Consider the following 15,258-nt stretch of genomic DNA (forward strand, 5'->3'; position numbering starts at 1 on the left):
ATGCATATCTGGGCCACTATAATTATTCATTATTTTGGGTCAAGGTGTGCGCGGAGGGATACATACATACATTCAATATGACACATATCACACACAAAAAAACAAACCAGCAAGCAAAAAAATAGAGGTTCTCCCTCATTATCCAGTGCAAATGATGCACAAAGGACCTCTTATTCCCCACAAGAGTCAAATACCGTATTTTCCGCTCTATAAGGCGCACCCCACCCACCAAAAAATAGTATTTTACATTTTTTTTATATATATAAGGCACACTGGGCTATAAGGCATAGTATATTGATATAAGGTTTATGGTAGCACAAAAAAAATAAAAGGGCCATATTTGCGCATTGATCGCAATGGAATACATCACTAATTACAATTGCATAGCAATGGATGCAGCAGGAATCAAACCCAGATCGTGGCTCGGGGGGTGGTGGGGGGTGGGGGTTGTAAGGTTTATTTTTCTATAATCTTTATCAATTATCCATTATCTGTTATCGGTCAAATCATTATACGCTACAAAGCCTAGGGGCCAAGACACTTGCTCTCAGCCAAAAGGCTAAGCTAAGGTCCTAGCCTTAAAGCCTTGCTGCGATCATTGCGAATGCACCGTTCCTGGAGGTACTGCAATACCGGGCCGATGCGTGGAGTGGACAGAGCTAGCTCTTATTCCATCTCCGTATTGCAAAAATCTATGATAACTCATAGGCTACGATTCCATCTCACGGTCGGCAAAGTACACAATTCATAAAGTACACAGATCAAAAACCACAGCCGGCCATGACCTATCCAACAAATGTCGACGCAGTCTGAATCTGCAGTGTATCCTATCCATCAGATGACTAGAGATAGCAATAACACATGACAAAGTATTCGGTCTTATTCTCATCATTAGACTATTTTTCATCACGGTACTCAGTTGGTGATGTTATTATTGGGCCGGGCCACGAGAATATAGTCAGAAATTGAACCGGTCAATATTGTATCGCCATTTTGCAAAGTCTTTACGAAGTGCACGAGTATCTGAACTGAAATGCGAGAAAGGCATTGTGGGAAGTAATCGTGTCATTCTGAACTGAATGAAAAGGACATTGTGGAAAGCAATTCGGTTGTTCTGAACAATAAACAAACAGACAGCCGGATAGGATTTGGTGCTCTTACTATAGCTCTATGGTTTGATCCCAGTTGCCACCATTGTTATGCAATTGTGATAAGCAACATAACTTAGCGACTAATCAATAATTGCACAAATATGGTAAGACATTTCCAATGTTCTCCCTAGATAAGGCGCACAGCATTATAAAGTACACTTTGGGATTTTTAGGTGCACCTATACTTGGGAAAATACGGTAAATTTTAGGCTGTTCAGCAGATTTCACAGTGCTGAAGTTCCATAAACCAATAAAAAAAGAAAAGAAAAAGAAAATCAACCAAAACAGAACAGCAAGATAAAAGTGAAATGACAGGACAGGGATGTAAACACTCAGAAGCCTCTTTCACACAGCCTATCAAGGCCACCATGTTTTCTGCTTTCCATGTAGTAACCAAGGTTCTGGAGGGCTATGCCGGACTCAATTTGCTGGGTTTAGGGATTTGATCAGAGGCAGAGTGGTGGCCTTGTGAAAATTGCAAGCTGAAAACATGCCTAACATAAGAGATGCAATTAGTGTTCAAATCAGACAAAACTGGGAAAGAGGCTGCTTAACCACATCAGGGAAAATATTCCACAAACAACACCATTTGAATTCTGACAGGTTTATTTAAACGCATATCTGTAAATGTATCACTGCTCCGTATTTCATATAAAACATCTCCATCTGCTGGACCATCCGAGTTGCCACTGCTTACTTGACTTTGAGCTTCTCGCTGTCGGTCTCTGGCAGCACTCTCGTGTAGGAGAACGGGAACCAGCCGCGCCTGATAGAAACAATCGCAGAAGTCGTGATTTCTGGCAGAAAGTCCAAAGGGGTGCATGAGGCGAACATTTACATTTTGTTCTTCTCATTCTCCCCGTAGTGCCATCCGTCGCGGGCCTCGGGCACCAGCAGGGTGATGACGTCGCCCTCGGAGAAGCTGAGCAGGGTGCCGTTGTCGCCGGCGGCATGCGAAAATATGGCCTGCACACGGGAGCGCCCGTTTTTCTCCAGGCCCGCCGCCATGGAGCTGGACCTGGGCAAGGTCCGTGTCTCACCTGGGTAGCGGATGCATAATCAGTGAAGTCAAAGAGGTTGAATTGAAATTTTTTAAACATGGTAAACATAGTTGTCAAAAGCATCCGTACTGAAAAATCAAAAACAGATGTTTTTACGCCCCATCCTCAAAACTTAATTGTTTAACTCATTATTTTTCAACTTTTTTTTTGTGCCAATTCACATTTGTTTTATTGAAATCATCCCACGGGACGCCATCAGTTGAAAATGAGGGGAAAACAAGCTTGTTAAAAGGAATAGAATGAAACACCTTTATTGTCATTACACATAGTCGTAATGAAATTAAATCCTGCCCCAAATAGTGCACAGACCATATACACATTGAATTTAAAGCAACATAGACTGGCGGCCATTCCTCTCCAAGCCAACGTATGTTTTATGTGTTAGGCGAATGAGATAACCACAGCACTACCGAAACATGTGTGTGTATATATATATATATATATATATATATATATATATATATATATATATATATATACACAGTATATATATACATACACAAATTACACAGCACAAGACTGAACACAAAGTAAAAACCTAGTCGGCAGCAAATGAGATTGCAACGATCAATAACAATCATTATTTATTTTAGGATAATTGGTTATTTACAGTGCTCGAATGGATCGCTTACGCCTACCAGAGGGTAGCATGCTGAACAAATGGAAACCCAGTAAGTGAAGTTCCTTATGATGTATATTGCTCTGTTCGGGCATCTGGTATTGTAAATTTCGTGCAGGGAAGGCAGTGGGTTGCCAATGAATTTTTGTGCAGTATCTGTCACCCTCTGCAGCCTCTGCCTGTCTGCTAATGTGCAACAGTGTCACATTGACACAGCATAGGTCAATGTGCACAAATATGGTGGAGCGGTAGAAGGTCAACAGCAGGCTTGTGCTCCGTTTTTACATCAACAATGAAAGTGTTTTTTTTTAACATTTATGGCTTAGCAGGCAGGAAATATTAATTGCTTTTCCACAGCGTGGATCATTTTTGTTTTAGCCACAAGTTCAGCGACGTGGTAGCAAGCTTTAATGGTTCTCTCGTTTACCTCTGCAGTGTTTATCATAAAAATTGTTTGTTTTTCTGTGTACCCCATTTTTGTTTTGAAGTGAAGGGTGTTTCATCTGGAGTTTGTGTTTAATCTTACTTGGGACCACAGGACTGTTGGAGAGATTTGCACCGCACACCAAGCATAACAGAGTCGGTGTCGTTGCATTTTTGGTAAAAGTAATTCCAAATGAAAGATGGCTTTCGTTTTATTTCCCGCCTATCATCCGCGTCTGGATTTTGTCCAGGGTTCAGTTCTGAGTCAGCATTTTTCCCCTTTAAAAACATAACCATTTATTTTACTGCCATCTTGCTATCCACCTATAGCTCATCCTACCTAATTATTCTGCCAAGTGCTAGACCGCACAGGCACACAATTTGGATAATTTCCTAAGATAGACCTGACCATATCTGTTGTGCTGCGGCACAGTGGTTGAAAAACATTGATAAAACTAAACAGATGACAAGATCAGGCTAGATAAAAAAAAAACAACAACTAGCTTTTACTTAGGGAGTCTTGTTTTTTTTTTTTTTTTAATAAATATGCCTGGAATACTCAGTAGAAAGACATATACACTACATTCATTAATTCCTTCTCAATCCGTTTAAAAAATATTTTAATTTAAGGGATTCTGATGCAACTTTCTTCTCTTTTTGCATGCACACCATGCCTTGAAAAAAAAAAAACAACCCATTTTACATCAGTGGCCACATAACATATTCAAACGATGAATTAACGGCATAAAAAGTATGCCTTTGTTTTAGGGCTGCAAGTCTTAAATTATGATTCCAAGATGTAAGATTCGATCAGAAAACAATTGGTGAGGGTTTTTTTCCGCTAATATGACTTAATATCTAGTCGTGTCGTGAAAATGTTAACCTAAATATTAAAACTTTGCTGTTAGATTTTATAATATCTATTAAAGAAGGTAGGTAAAGGAAAATAACACCACGATGGGTTTCCTCAATGTTCTCTGGTTGATTAATATTAGACAGCAAATACAGCTACAGCGGGTGCCTTGCGAATGGCGCCTACCTTTGGCGACATCCAGTGGAAATACTTAAAACTGCATGTTATTGTTTGACCCGTTGCTGCTTTTTTTTCTCTTGTGCTTCTGTCAGCATTATATTGCCAGCCAAATGACATGATGTAGCGGGCAACATGAGTCCATGCCTTTGACAGAGGACAAATGTGAAAGAACAGCCAGTTTGTTTTTTGGTCCAATATTGCAGTCTAAGGAAAGTAAATGCAGTTTTCCATAATGTCTACAATATGGCGAACAAGTATCATGTGAGGAAAAAACGTACTATCCTGAAATGTAACGATTATTTTTAAATAACTCATTAAGTATACTGTATATTTAGTTTATAAACAAATGTTTGTGCTTGTATATCTGGTTTGTTCTTTGCTTTCAACATTTAATAAGCTGTTCAATAGATAAAAAAGGTTTCTACTTTACGGGTTTAGACTGTAGCGGAACCCATTTGGAATTAAACCAGTGTTAAAAACGAGGAACTTCTGTACAGTGGGAAGGCGGTGGCATTCTTACCTACTGGATTCTTGTTCTTGGCGGGACCTGGTCTGCGGACAGGGAGGGTGTTGGAGTAAACGTCGCTGATTTGTCTCTGAGGCGGAGGCTGCACTTGCGCCTGGGTCTGTGGAGACGTAGGCCTGGCTTGGGACAAGGTCCCTCCATCCGTCCAGTATTCATCAGCGTGGACCCCCGTGGTGCCGTTGACCATGGACATGCCATCGGGGCCCATCAGCCTCTGCATCCAATAAAGACAAATAGGCGTCCAATAAGTAGAACCTTAGATCTAACATGGCTAAACGATTGCATCAACTCACCGCCTGTTGCCCGAGGCCACTGCTCATGAACACAGCCAGCTCGGGGGGTACGGGAAGTGGCTGCGCTCCAGGGATTGGGTCCGAGATTACCAGGTTGGACTTGGAAGTGTGCAAGGGGCTGGCCCCGCTCATGGTGGCCGAGCCCATCTGCTGGGCAAGGAAAATGGCCCTCTCCGGGAGCTTGTTTGGGTCCGAGCAGGCCTGTTGCCACACTGGGATCTTTTGGGTCAAAAGATCTTTACCCTGCAAGAACCAGCAAGTGCTTCATTTAATGGAATAGATGAAATGTGGTGAATGCAACATTTAAATGTTGAAAACAGATGCTCTTCTACTACAGATTTTCCGAACTGTTTTCTGCAGAAAATGATATTCATTCAATGCAAGACGTTTTTTGCCAATTTGACTTATTTTTGAACGCCTAGAAGAAATTTAGTTCTGTAGATGTACATGCAAAAAACTAGAGGTAGACCGATTATCGGCCGGGCCAATCGTCGAGGATATGACAAAAATCGGTATCAGCTTTTTATCAATTAAATCGGATGATTGCATATATTTAAAACTGGGTAATAAGAACTTGCTCCTCACTCGCCTTTTCATTGGAGAAGACGTTAGGGGCGGAGCCACTGAAACACACACGTTCTGGACTCCACTCGCTGGAGACTGTAGTCAAAACGCTGATAATATTTCGATTTTAAAGGGTCCGTGGGCCTTATTGGAAAAGCATGTATGTGATTAGGAGATAGCATAAGAAGTGTAGTTACTTGTTTTAGGGAAGCAGGTTCAGGTGGAGACTGATATTAGCTATTATACCAACAGTAGTAGGTCAATCAAGTGAGTGTGTTTGTGAGCATACACAGCACGCTAAAGTGAAAGGCTAAGTGATTAGCTGCTAACATTAGTTCATCAATCAGGCTTTGAAATAGGAGTGCACACACTTTTCAATTTGCCAGCTATGCTGAAATTTTAGGTCATGTTGGTTTTATTGACATTTTCATTGATTCATTTATTGTAAAACAAAAGAAATAGGGGAGCTATTTATGTTTTTATGTACCTTGAGATGAGTTTCTGCTGAGGCTAACTTTATTTCCTGCTCTGTTAGTTTTTGGTTTAGGTGAAAGATCCATCATACTAATTGTGTTGAAATTGTACATCAGTTACTGTAAAATGTTTCAGCAAGGTATTTAGTTTTTATGTACCTTTATTCGAGTTGCTGCTAAGCTCAATTTTATATCCCGGGCTGTCAGTTTTGGGTTTAAATAAAGATTAGTTATGCTAGTTGTGATAAAATTATAAAATTATCGTCTGTAGAATATTTCAGAGAGCTATTAAAAGTTTTATTTGAATTAATAAACATTTTATTTTGTTTATTTTGGCATTATTACAAATTTCGTACGCCAATGTTTAAACTTTTACAGAATATGAATATGAATATACTAAGACGAACTCGGAAGTTCATCATGACCAGGTCATGATCGCTTCCCACATCGGCTTCGGATATGTGCGTCCTTGCTGTCTTGACTCCACTTTTGAAACTTTGTGGAATCATGATGTAGACAACCTGACTCTGGTGGATTCCATTCGGGTGTTGTCATGACCATTTTCTGGAGTTCTTTTGGTTGCAAAGTAAATACTTGAGAAAGTGTAAAAAAGTACTTGGTGAAAATACTCCCCAAGTACTGAGTAACTGTAGCAACAAATATTCATTTTTCTAAACAAGCATTCAATCAGATCATCAAATCATCTAAGTCCATCCAATTAATAATAAATTAAATTAAACATTTTAATAATCAAGGTTATTTCAAGTACTTTAATAAACAATAAAATAATAATAGTATATATTAAATAAATAAATTAAGCTCAAGTAGCACATTTCAAGCCCCGTTACTTTTTTAACAGGCTCTGCAGGCAGAACAACAGGCCAGCCCAAGGGTCGGCAACCCAAAATATTGAAAGAGCCATATTGGAGCAAATGTAACTTGTTACTACCCACCTCTGATGTGCACAAATACTGAATAGAGGATATATTTAACTCTCAGCCTTTTAAGGACACCTAAAACGACTTACCCCGCATTACGGGATATTTCTTATTTTAAGTAAAAGCAGGATTGTACCGGAATTAAACGAATCCCTTTGAACGGCAGACTTTCAATCCTAACAGAAAAACTGTAGCTGAAAATAAGGTAAGCTTTTTCGCAAGCGACTGCCAAGTGAGACAAAGAGAAAACCTAAGTGAAGGTAGCAGTCACTGAAATACTTTGTGTACAAAGGTTTCTCTCTCGGCGTGCATCCTTGACCCTTTGTACGCTTATAAAAACGGCTGCGTGGGCCAACAGGCACCCGAGAGCGGCCCACGCTGAAACTCACAGGCAGGCATAATTGCAAAAACAAACTTTTTTATGCTTTATTACTGATCCCTCTGTGTGTTAATATGTCCTCCTTCCTCTGCTGTCACACACTCGCAGAAAATCACAGTGGCCAGCTCTAAGGGAGTTTTGCCTTTCAGGGACGTTCTGCACACCCACGCCCCGATTAATGATTAGACTCTTCGGTGATCCAGTACATACGCACGAGGCTGGTTTAGTGGCATCTTCAGACCCAACAGTTTACACCCACCAGACATCCCGGGAGACAAATGTCTGCATTAAAAAGGTTCTTGACTTCAAATATCAGCACTCACCAATGTCCTGTTGGTATTTGGTGAGGTTTAAAGGCACAAAGCTGGATTTATGACTGCCATTGTCGAAAGTTGTAATGGATTTTTAAACAAAGAGGCCCCAATGAGCACTTAAATCCTGCATGACTTTCAATTAGACGTTTCCCGACGTGCTTTTAGCTGGTGGTTTACAAACACAGACGCGGTGCATGGATTCTTGCTGCAGTTTCCTTTTTTGCTTCCAAAATATATATGCCAGGTGGTAAGGCTTCAGTGGCTCTCTTTTGAGCCACTATTGTGCCATCCACTACTGGTAAAAAGTAGCCCGGTACTACCTGTTGCATTACCACTGCCAAGAAATTAATCTTCAGATCAATAGATTAATAAAGTATTTGTTAGTTGCAGTCCTAAAAAATAAACACTAAAACACTGTTATTAAAGAAAGATTATGTCAATAATTTCTCATGCCAGTTAAAAATCAAATTTCCAAGAAAAATCACTAGAACCCATAACTTGTGAGTCCTTTTCAGAACCAGTCCACAGGCTACTCAGGTGCCCTTAGGGGGCTACCTGGTGCCCATGGGCACCACGATGGAACCCCTGGTGTAGTGCAACTAAAAAGGAGTGCTACAAAGCACAAAGGAAAATACATAATAAGGAGACTTAAAGTAACCAGACCGCACCATTTTTCTTGTCATCCTTTTGCCTAGCCTTTCACAATGTTTTGGGGGTAACCATAGAAACAAGATGGTGGACAATCAATGTAGGTGAGCCTCATGTTATGGAAAATGAATACAAACTTCTTGACCGGGGAGTAACGGATTTTCTGGACATTAGTTTTTTTTTTTTAATATATAGTTTAGCCTGGGGTGCGACTTATACTCCGGTGAGAATTATATGTGAAATAATCAAACCATTATTATACATTGGGTTTTATTTCTTATTGCCAGTATGTATGTAATTTCAGATGTTATTTTCACACCCAACCGCACGAGGACGCTCTAGGCCAGGGGTCGGGAACCTATGGCTCGCGAGCCATATATGGCTCTTTCTATGAGTATCTGTGGCTCAGGGACAAATTTGATTGCATGCAAAATTTCTCCATATTGTTCAAAACTTGATTTGTCTGTCCTATTCAGGTACACGCAAAGCCAAACCAAAGCTAAATACCATGGTATTACTTCGCAGTATATATAGGGCACGTTTTTCACTACAATTTACAGTCAAGGTGTCACACAAAAAAAGGGGGAAAAAAACTCGTTTTGGCTGTACAGCGCTAAAGAATCCTTTAAATAAATGTTCACTATATAATCTGTGTTCAGTGTTCAGATACCTTATGATGAATCCACAGAACTGTAAATACGCCAAGACACCGGAAAAGAACTCAGTCATTTGATTGGGTGAGTGGGAGGGATGGGTGGAGCTATGCAAAAAATGCAAGCACTCCCTCCCATCTCTCGCCTTACGCCGTCTGCGCCAAAAGTGAGCTCATCAGGCTCCCTGTTTGCAGAATGTAGTGACGTTTTTACACAATAACTGCTTGCATCTGGTTTTGAAACCAATATGTATGAAAAAAAGGGGTCAAATGGAGTTTAACTGATCTTGAGTCATTGCAAGAAAGAGACAAGTTTAAAGTGGTATGTTTGTTGATTTTGGGACAGGGGCTCTGGCATTATTCTCTTTTCATAATTTTTATCTAATCATCAAAAATAGATTTGCCGAAGACTAAGCTTTTGTCTGGGGCGCGTGTTTAGCAATTTAGTAAATTTGTCTCATAATATATGGTGTGGCTCTTTCCCAAAATAAAATTAATATTTTTTGCTTTTATGGCTCTTTGAGTCAAAAAGGTTCCCGACCCCTGCTCTAGGCCAGTGTTGCTACTTTCAGCCTTGCATTGGGGTGTGAGGAATATTGTTTGAAGCGGAAGAAGGAAGCGATTTATCGCTCCAAGTTGGAAGAGTTGTTTACAGGCAAAAGTGACACCTAGGATGAATATTTCATTGGATTGAAGCTGATAGCTTAGTTAGCATGTTCTTTATGCTAGAGTTATCTGAATAACTCGTTATATGTTACGTCAGTACTGATGTATTCAAGCATGGATAAAATATACATGAAGGTGTAACGCTAGAATAGTAAAGGAACAAAAAGCTTACCACTAGGAGGTGCTAAATAATACACCTTTCTCATGGCCAAATTCAAGCACTTTTGAAGGAGTATCAAAGTTATTTTTTTATTTCTCAAGTACCATTAAAAGATACTGGTGAGAATCATGCATTTTGCAGAGCCACAATCAAATGGGCGATTTACATGTGTACATTTTTATCTTGCGTGTGCCCTTATCAAGACATGATTTTTAGATCCTAGGTAAATTGCAAATATATTTGTGGATCCAAACAATACACGTGCTGGGTAAAATGATTGTTATATGTAGCTTACATTTTCAGTTGCAGTTCTTACCATTACAACTTACCACTGGGAAACGCTACCTTGATTTTTTGCATGGCCCATAGTAAAAGTCTATAATTATATAAGTACATAAGTCAGAGAGCCTTGTTTAGGTGTAGCATACACCAGTCCTGTTTGGCGTTACTTGTGGGGGACAATGACGCTTCATTGAACAATGCCATGCAAACTAGTGCCAGCTGTCGTTAATTATGACCGAAGAAATGCATTGGCAAAGCCACCAGAGAGCAGTGTCACTGTCATTTTTAAGCAGACACGGCAACGACTTCAAGCATTTACAAACACTTCACCCAGAAATCAAGCACTTTTCAATACTTTTAAAATTACAAGTCAATCCTTTTTAGGATTTCAAGCACCCGTATGAACCCTGTACACACTGTCCCCTTAACAGAACAAACACGGATAAAATCCAATGATTAATATGAGCAAAAAGAAACGTTTTGTGATTCTACCTTGCCGTGGTAGGCGCTGCTGTTTTTGGCCACAGCGCATTGGCGATCCACCAGGAAACAGTATCTCCGACGCTCCTCTGACAAGGCGGTCTTGTATCCCTCGGCAATGAAGGTGTCCAGCTCCGTTTGCTTGCTGCTGATGGTCTCCACAAACTGCGTGGAAGCAGGTGCACAAACAACAACACGTCAAGATGAAGAGTACCGCATGTACGCACACCAAATTAGGAGGTGTTGGCACTCAAAGTAATTTGCTGTTATTAGCGGAAAACAGTAGCACACATCAAACCGTACAACACAAAAACAGTTTTGTAAATGAAAAGCTGTATAGCAGTCAGTTTTCCCATATTCACTCTGATCAAACAGATAACATTGCATGATTTGGCAAGGTTCTTGTTTTTCTTTTTTTTCATGTTAAACTGACTTCAGTTTGAATTTAGGGCGAACAGAACTTTGCCAAAGTAATGTTTACACTTATCACACAGGTGTAAATAACGGTAGGGAGCAGAGGTCCCCAAACTACGGCCCACATGTCACATAAGGCCTGCCTCAACATTTGGCCCTGTGAACAATACCAGAGAGTGCATTCTTTTTTTCCCTAAAAAAGATTAGTCTAGGTCCACATTTTGGTCGTTACGGGATTTGTGCCGAGGTCGCATGGATGAGAGCACTGAACTCTTACCACTGGACATACAATGATATAGATTACATATAAAAAAAAAAACACATTTTCTTTCATATCATTATCACGGTGACAAATTTCACAATTTACAATGCCAACAAATTTGTCACCGAGAGTGCTTACAATAGACTAAAATGAAATAATTGTCATTGTAATATGTGCTAATGGTAACCATGGAAACGGGCTCTATCTGTGGGGGAGATCTGTGCTGCAGTGCTTTACAAGAAACACCACAGGAAGTGTTGCCTTACTATCCAGGTGGTCAAAGCCCCAGTGTGTAATATTTGACAACAAGATGTACTGTTGTCTAATGCGAATAAAAGCCAGTGCCACAGAGCAAAGCGCAGCAGCAAGATCCTGGACAAACATGCAACAAACTCTAGGTAGGGATTCCACTATGAAAAGAAACACACATTTCTCGACCTATGATTAAAAAAAAAAAAAACAATTAACATTAGTATGAGAGTTCATGTATGTTTCCATAGCATTCAAATCAATGTTTCTTAAATGAAATAATGGAATGAAATTTCTTGTACCACTCGGAGGCACTAAATATTACACATTGTTCCATTAAGGGATCCGTAAACATGCCAAACACACAATGAAATTAAAATGTTGTTTCTATTCAGTGACCAAACTATATTGTGATAATGATAATAATTCTACTGCCTTTTTGTAAGTCATCTAAACCGCTGGTGGTCCAGTGCTCTGACAACTAAGCTGATATTAGACCTAGACTGCACGGTACAACAGAAAGTTCATGTTCTATAGAGTCATCATTTTTTTCATAGTGTTATTATTTTCTGACTTTTGTTCAGTGAAGAATACAAACAGGCTGAATTGGTTATTTTTTATGTAATAAAAGCATCATCATTTATTTCCTGATTTTGGTTAGTGAAGAATCCAGAAGATTTTTAAAGGCACGACTGCAATTGCCACACGTTTACGCAGACCCTCATCAAAGAAGGGGAAAATTATTTGGCCCTCACGGGAACAAGTTTAGGGACCCCTGGTATAGAAAAACATTGTGCATAAAAATCTTCAACTATCATTACGTAATGACTGTTGGTATTATTGTTTATTCTTGTACAATTCAGGCTTGGGTTAGTTCCCCATTTTTTTGTAATTGAAAATTTGTATTTGCTTCAAAATATTAGATTTTCATTATTATAAATTACCATTTGACAACGCTTGTTTATCAATTTCAATATTTATGCCTTTACCGCCCGAGTTCCACCATTGTCCATTTTTTGTTCCTTTGATTTATCATCAATAACACTTCTGATCAAAATAGTTTAACCCATTTTCAAATCAATTTACAAGAATTTATTAAAATGACATATTGTAATATCTTAAAATGTTTAGGTATGCCGTTTAATGAGACATTAGCAATATTATTGTCCTCTAAATATTAGGTTATTTTAATATTTGTATATATTAAGATATTATTCTCCCATACAAAACCCACCAACACCTTGTATATTCTCTTTATAAATGATCAATGTGACTGTAAAGATACAAGAGAGCACGTGAGCAACAATCTGCAGGACTTTGTTTTGGCTCTAAAAATAGCCCACGGCAATACCCCCCCCCCCCAAAAGGTGAGAGGTCCTGATGTGACACTCCAGCAGCCAAAAGGGCAGGTATTTTTAGAGGGTTATAGATTGTTCTTCCGCTAGTCATAGCTAGGGTGTAATTGATTAGGGAGGAAATATTTGGATTTGCTTCATCCATTTTTACACAACAAATGGCTTTTTTTTAAATGCCAATATCTTTAAACCAATATGCAAGTGTTCAATTTGACGCCCCAAAACCTGTGCAACTTGTCCGATTACAATGTTGAAATTGAGTGTACAATGGGTCAGGTGATGTCTGATCGTGAGATTAGAATCAGTCACATGCCCAATGAAGATAACTAAACAGGTATGTTGACATGCAGGCAATAGTCCATTTGAAAGCCAATAGCGAGGTTATGTAAAGCAACAGTTGTCTCAAGACATAAATAGTGTAAGTCGAGTGCAAACAGGATGCAATTTTTTTTTTTTTTTTTTTTTTTAAATCACACTTCTGGAAGGATTATGAACCAATCAGGACATCTTATGGTTGGTTAGTGACAGTGAAATCATCTTTAATGTCAAAGGTTAAAAGCAGGAAGAATGTCTACTTGCATAATAACATCGCTCATGCTTTGCCTACAATCGGATTACTTGCGAAACCTATGTATCGATGTGGTTTGTTTGTATGGTCATGTTAACGATTCATTTAGATTGTTCAAAAAAGTCATCGAAATTCTGATAAGATTATGCTGTTTTTAAAGTTGGACACTTGCAAATGAGATTGCATAGATGCTAGTTGTTATTTTGACTATCAGACACGTACCATTTTGTCACTATTGACCAAAATGTTACAGTTCTTTGTCACATTCTTTAGGGTAAACCTGCCTTTTGTAACCAAGGAGATTCAACAAAAATAAGGGGTTCAAGGGTCGACTTTTAGAACAGATTCGAAATTTGGCATTGTTAGGTTTTCTTTCTACAGACCTCTCCTGTTCTCATTGCAAGTTCAAAATTAATCTGTCTTCTCTTGTTACTTTGAGTGTTTATTAAACTATAAAAATATCAGGTCCCAATGGACTATTCCCTGCAAAATACCCAGTGGCAGTGCTGCACTGCACATGTCAGGAAAGGCCTAATGGAAATTTGAGGACTCATTTAAAGATTGGTTACAACAAGGAGACACTTGTGCAACAGTATCATTTGGGTTATGTTTTATTTGAAAAGCAGCTATATTGGTCATATAATATTGATGATGGGAGAAAAAAAAATTGGAAATGATTGTCATTTTTACGATTTATACTCGAGAAAGCAAACCTGTGAAACAAGTGTCTCTCTCGCTCTACTGTGTATTTGCTTACAGAGAAGACAGCCTCCTAATCCAAACGAGAGGGAATGAAAACAAGCAACGGCCTCCACCAAACGATGACCACAATCCGGTGAGGTGCGTCAGCTGGATGACAAATTTATTTTCCTCCCCGGGGCGATCTGACCTTGCCCGACACATTAAAATCAAATTAAAAGCTTTGAACGGGCTTCACATCCGGGCTTGCCATTCAAGCAGCAAGGCAGTGTTGTACTGGGACTTACGAAATCCGCCGACAATGCCGGCAAGTTGAAAACCTTGCACCATTCCTTTTTTTTCAGACTTTATTCATCTGCTGTGAAAAATAACTTTTTTAGTTTTGCAAAGACTTACAAAATGAAAAAAGTAAAAAAAAATATGCCATGGTAGCACATTTCACAGCTGTGGCGAGCGAAGTTGCATTAAAAAAGGCTCTGTTATTAAAATTAGCCCCACAGACGTTTCCTTCTTTTCATAATTTCTTTAATATTACAACCTGGTCTAATCCATTTATGAAAAAGGTTTCCTCAGAGCTTTTTCAAGGTCAGTGAAGAAACCAAATACAAATAGTGGCAAGGCAAAAGCCCGGCCAGAGACACAAGCCTCTATTATAAAGTTGTCGTGTCGTGTTACATCTTGGCTGGGATGTCACGTCGCGAGTAAGGTTGCCAACAACGGCGGTAGCCCTCTACATACCCATCAGTCATGTGGGCCTTTTGTGCAAAAATTAAATCAATGACTCAAAAGTCCAGATAAAATGCATATATGCTTTGCTTTTGGTGGGCTAACTCCTTCACAAAATAATTTAACCGTTTTGAGTGATAATGTTAGTTGTTAAAACTGTCCAAAACTGTGCCTCTATATACAAATTGTTCTGTCATACTTAATACTGGAAACTAAATGCATTAAAGACGATAGTAAAACATCCTACAGTCATTGAATGCACCATGGGTGGATATTCTTACTATAATTAGTTTGTTCACTTTTAGTTAGATTTGGGCCAACAT

General features: G+C 39.2%; 1 protein-coding gene and 1 pseudogene across 5 annotated transcripts in view; both read right to left on the reverse strand.

Moving 5' to 3' along the window:
* The window catches only part of baiap2a (BAR/IMD domain containing adaptor protein 2a), a 117,929-nt gene that overhangs the window by 27,283 nt on the left and 75,388 nt on the right, over window positions 1-15,258 (reverse strand). For all 5 annotated transcript variants that reach the window (XM_088342584.1, XM_088342557.1, XM_088342575.1 and 2 more), the window contains exons 7-11: window positions 10,675-10,827; window positions 5,107-5,349; window positions 4,808-5,027; window positions 1,990-2,191; window positions 1,849-1,917 (exon numbers count right to left, since the gene is read on the reverse strand). In XM_088342584.1, coding sequence (XP_088198710.1) covers window positions 1,849-1,917; window positions 1,990-2,191; window positions 4,808-5,027; window positions 5,107-5,349; window positions 10,675-10,827 — 887 coding nt within the window. The remainder of the gene's footprint in view (window positions 1-1,848; window positions 1,918-1,989; window positions 2,192-4,807; window positions 5,028-5,106; window positions 5,350-10,674; window positions 10,828-15,258) is intronic.
* On the reverse strand, window positions 600-716 carry LOC148374931 (U2 spliceosomal RNA; annotated as a pseudogene).

This window comes from Urocampus carinirostris, chromosome 1, assembly GCF_059441175.1.
Source record: "Urocampus carinirostris isolate Australia breed hairy pipefish chromosome 1, RoL_Ucar_1.0, whole genome shotgun sequence".
In the NCBI taxonomy this organism is placed as follows: domain Eukaryota; kingdom Metazoa; phylum Chordata; class Actinopteri; order Syngnathiformes; family Syngnathidae; genus Urocampus; species Urocampus carinirostris.